Genomic DNA, 4631 nt, shown 5'->3' with positions numbered 1-4631 from the left:
TGAATATGCGGTCGTTCACTGGTTGGACGTCTTCGGAGGAAGCCGTAGTCTTCAAAAAAAGAACCGTGGTCTTGAGGTGTTGACTTTGAAGTATTATTTTTTCCTCTTACGCTGTTTGGCTAAGGGCAGTAATCACTTTTATGAACAAACAGAGCACCACTCTAACACCAATCAACGGGGAGATGATGCTAATGCCAACGAGCAGTGTTTATTGAGTAGAGCCGGAGGGGAAACGCCAGTGGGAGAGGATCAAACCCTATTCATCTTGCAAGAGCTTCCAGAGTCAGAAGAGATAGCACATATCACAGTGGTGGAAGAACTAGGGTCTCTCTGCTACGGAGGTCCGATGAACGCGAAGTTGCAGAGCACTCGCCGCCGTTTCTTAAAGCTTGAAAAAGCTCGCCGGATCTGTATTGGGACAGTGGAGAGAACGCAGATGGGGGCAGAGATTTTCTCTGGGAAGATTTGCAGAGATATGACCGCCGGTTATGGAGAAAAAAGGCGAAGATTTATGTGACCAAACTTCACAGATCTCTGCCAAACTCGTCAACTACTAAGAGCGAGAGATGATGGGAGAGAATCAGTGAAGCAGGGGCTATCCAGATCTGTTGTTTTCAGGCAGCAAAGAGCCGGCACAGAGGAGCCGTACACTCGGTCCGTACTGTCGCCGTTTACATCGCGGAGAGAAGCATCCAAGAAGATATGGTTATATCTTTCATTGTAGGCCAATCGTGTACCAAGGTGATATATATACATAACCGTTGAGCTATCTGTAGCTAGGAATAGAGACTTTTTGTAGGTCGTCCTTCAAAACTCTCCAGGCCTACCATAACAATATAGTTCAATATTGTATGTTTCATGCGTTCATATCAGACAATTATTTTCGGTGAATTGATTTGTTGCATTTGGATTTTGTAAACAACCGATATCACTTTCGTCATTTAGAGTTTTAGTGAAATGAGAGAGAACAAATGTTAAAGAAGAGAAGATAAGGTATAGTAAGTTCAAGAAGGAGTGACGCCCTGTTTGGCCTTCAGGACAAGCTCCTCGGTGGTGGTCCCTATGATCTCGTTGGCTCGCTTCAGCCCCATGCAGTAGTACCTTCCAATGGTGTCACGGGCAACGATCCCCAACTTCTCTAGCTTCTGGACTGCATCATCCACATCAAAGTTACACCTCTCACCAAACTCTTCCTTTATCAGTTCCTCACATCTCAGATCCAGATCCTATTCCCCACACAGTCCCACCAACTCAAAGTCAGCACTCGCTAATGATAATATAATAGGCAATAACCAAAAGAGTAAAATTTTGGTATTATGTTACCTCCAAGGTAGCTTTCCCCTGCTCCATTAGTATGTAGAAGGAAATCATCACCTCTTTTACCTGCGCGTGTAACCCAAATTAGGATGTGTTCCTATTCTAAAGGCATTCACGCCCCCCCAATATGGATAAAAGACTAGATTCATGCAGGCAGGAACTTTACTTCTTGCTGAATAACGTCATCGCACAAGTGTAATAGCGTTCCCTTCCCGCTGTCTAGTTGTTTATCATACATGGATTGCGTTATCAAGTTCTGGTACGTTGCCATGTTCTGCTGGAAACTGAAGTAAAACAACTTTGCCATAAGTCTAACAAACACACAAAAGAATAAATGAAGGGGAAGGACGAATGGAAAACACTTAACGTGAAGTATGTTTTGGCACAATAACCAACCACTGTGGAGAGAACTGCAAAGATTACCCATGGGTCTGCTTTCGGCATCTCAACTGAAGTAACCACGGCAACCTGTAGAGAAAGTCAAATGATAACCAATACATGAACCGCAAAAAACGAAAAGAAGGAGACCAACCAGACCAACTACGGCAGATATCAGAAATTTGACCCAATCCATTGGAGTCAGTCCAGGATTTCTTTTCTCAGGCTGCAAAAAGACGTAAGTGTTATTGCTACAAAATCTAGAGAAAGAAAGAAAGAAAGGCGAGAAGAGAAACTTACAAGCACAATCTCCATGTCGGCCATAGGAATGTTTTTGAAATGCTTGACGTAAATTCCTCTTTCCTGATTTGTTTTAGAGCTGGCTCGCCTGCAACAACTTCCTTTTTCAACCACAAATGCACAAAGCGAAAAATAGACAGACGAAACAAGAACAGACATTAACCTTACCTATAAACAACAATCATTCTATCAAATGTAGGCTCTTGTATCGTGAGTTTGCTCAAGAAACTCTTAAAGCTGAATTTCATCAAAAGAGAAAAGCCATTTATTATTATTATTATTATTATATATACAGTTTCCAGAATAGCACGAAAAAGCAAGGTGGGGGGGGGGTAGGTACCTCAATTGTGTATTCTCAAGGCGAATACGCTCCACATACAAGTCCTCATCATCTGCTTCAGGGTTTGTCTCATCATCTTTTTTGGGATCTTTCTTTTGATGTCTGCCTGACCGTTTGCCACGTAGCTTATCTAACCTGTGAACCAATGCGAAGGTTAAGACTTCATCTAGGAACTTTAAGAAAGGCTACTTACTACACAGGATAACTTGCGCTTACCAAGTGATTTTCAGGAAATATGACCAAATACGTGATATGATCACATCTAATTTCTCCATGAAAAAGAAATCTGTGGTTTTATCCATCCCAATACCACGCCTGAAGATGACATACTACAAAAAAAAAAAAAAAAAAATACAATTCATGTATTTGTTAGCACATAAAAAGGCATTTATGAAACACTATAATTATCTGTGTTATAAAAATCTACAAAACTGAAGCTGTACATTATCAGAAAAGTCTGGAAGATTTTCATGTGGATGCTCCTCAAAATATCTCTTGAGTATCTTCTTGTCAAGCTTCGTATACACCAAAGAAAGAAAACTGGTTAAGAGGAACCCCGGGAGGAGTGAAAAAAAATATGTAATGTGGCTAATTGTTCACGGATTAAAAACCTTTGACTCGTCAACTTTGATGGGAAGATTCAGAAGATACTGCCCAGAGCGTGCAACCTCGATCTCATCATCTGTTGTTATTTTAAAGTTGCTCTTGTCCATAACCTTGTGAAAGGCAAAGGAGAAACATTCAAGAAGAGGATTACAAGTAGGGACTAATTTATATCACAAGTAGGGGCTAATTAATACCTGAAACAAGTAAGCGAGGAAATTCTGTTCAAGGACATCAATTTCCTGAGAAGTTAGGTTCTGCTGCTGAAGTTTCTGAGCACCGTGAACAGGATCAAAAAGAGAGTAGAGTTGCTGCAGATATAGCAAAAAAAAAAGCCATGAGAACACAAAATCTAAGAAGAAGATAAGAAAATAAAATAGGAACAGGGTAAACACCATCAAATCTTCAAACTGAAGATTATACCAAGCTCGGACAGTGTATTCAATTCTCTTGCAGAGCTTGAGAAACTCTTGTCTATCATTGCTATGTTCTGCACACACACACACAAAAAAAGATAAACTAGGCTAATCACTACATTAACTGACGATCGATTACAACATGTAACAAAAAAAGAAAAACACGACATGTCTAATCGGACCTAGCCAAATAAAGAAATTGGAGAGACTGACCAATGAGATTAGCCAAGGTCATGATGAGCTTAGGTTTGAGGATAGGGATGACGGATTCGGGCTCCAGACGAATCGTTTCCTTTTTCCGTTCCGCCGCCATCTCTTTTGGAGATCCGATTTTAGGAAGAGAGGAGATCCTCGATGATTTTTTAAGACAAAGAACAGGATTATAACTGAAGCCCCCTTCTTCTTGTCCCTAAACTACGAATTAATGTCGTTGGGTGGAGTATTAACTCGACCAACGGATCTGCCCCTGCTTTTCTATTTCGGGTTTTTTTTTTAATTTTTTAATAATAGTGTAGGTGTAGCCACACTCAACTATTTTCCTCCAATCATTGCATCCCAATTCTGAACCATATAATAATTCAGATGACTATTCCTTGCCGACAGCCCAAAAAGTATACAGTCTACTATTTCATACCAATTGACAACTGATGCAAATTACAGATGATAAAAAAAAAAGAAGATGAGGATTGTATGTCTCAAATTATAAGTTAGGCCCGTGAACTTTATTGGGTTTTAACTACACCCCAAATGTCAGATTAAACTATAAGAGGCTCTGGTTGGCCCGTTTGGAAACCCTCAGCTTTGTAATGGGCTTCACGCTTTTGCCGTGACCGAAGACCGCCTCTTTCCGGTAGATTTTGAGACCTTAATTGTTTTGTTTACGAAAAGTTGGGAATATAATAGTAGTGGATCCTGAAGTAGAAATGTCACAGACTGTGAGGGAGATGATGAAGCCAGATGCTCATGATACAGATACTAAGCCAAAGGCAAACTTCTCTGAGAGTGAGCTTTCCTTTCTCCTCAAGCTCATCCTGAGTTGATTACAGCACCAAACCCTTGTTGCCTCCACCATTCCTTCTTTGAAACATATAACCTGCGAAGTGACCTCAACTTGCATTTGTTGCCTCCTCGTGAAATTTCTAGGTGCAACCTTCAAAATGTACAAGCAGTCTGAAGTCCAACCTTTTTCAGGCTCTCTGGTATTAAGGAAACAAAAGTCAATATGAAGACTGCTTACATCGAAGTGTCAGTATAAAATAATATATGATATAACCAAA

General features: G+C 40.5%; 1 protein-coding gene across 1 annotated transcript; it reads right to left on the bottom strand.

Annotated features, from left to right (window-relative positions):
• Window positions 1–867: 867 nt before the first annotated feature.
• Window positions 868–3727, bottom strand: LOC130505685 (uncharacterized). The gene is made up of 14 exons (XM_057000288.1): window positions 3568–3727; window positions 3334–3428; window positions 3136–3249; window positions 2947–3051; window positions 2779–2850; window positions 2552–2664; window positions 2336–2470; window positions 2164–2232; window positions 1996–2083; window positions 1850–1921; window positions 1685–1785; window positions 1484–1601; window positions 1324–1383; window positions 868–1226 (listed from the first exon to the last, which is right to left on the bottom strand). Exons 1-14 carry the CDS (start codon window positions 3665–3667, stop codon window positions 1005–1007), a joined length of 1464 nt encoding a protein of 487 aa, XP_056856268.1. The 5' UTR covers window positions 3668–3727; the 3' UTR covers window positions 868–1004.
• Window positions 3728–4631: the final 904 nt, after the last annotated feature.

Source organism: Raphanus sativus, unplaced genomic scaffold (genome assembly GCF_000801105.2).
Source record: "Raphanus sativus cultivar WK10039 unplaced genomic scaffold, ASM80110v3 Scaffold2500, whole genome shotgun sequence".
Taxonomy (NCBI): Eukaryota; Viridiplantae; Streptophyta; class Magnoliopsida; order Brassicales; family Brassicaceae; genus Raphanus; species Raphanus sativus.
This window is presented reverse-complemented; position numbering and strand designations above follow the sequence as displayed.

Bases quoted from the DNA above. Each gene is read 5' to 3' on its own strand.
- LOC130505685 (XM_057000288.1), bottom strand. From the start codon at position 3,667: ATGGCGGCGGAACGGAAAAAGGAAACGATTCGTCTGGAGCCCGAATCC. The intron at 3,429-3,567 runs GTCAGTCTCTCC...GTGTGTGTGCAG, and splicing joins GACCTTGGCTAATCTCATTG to AACATAGCAATGATAGACAA. The intron at 1,922-1,995 runs GTAAGTTTCTCT...GTCTTTTTGCAG, and splicing joins CCGACATGGAGATTGTGCTT to CCTGAGAAAAGAAATCCTGG.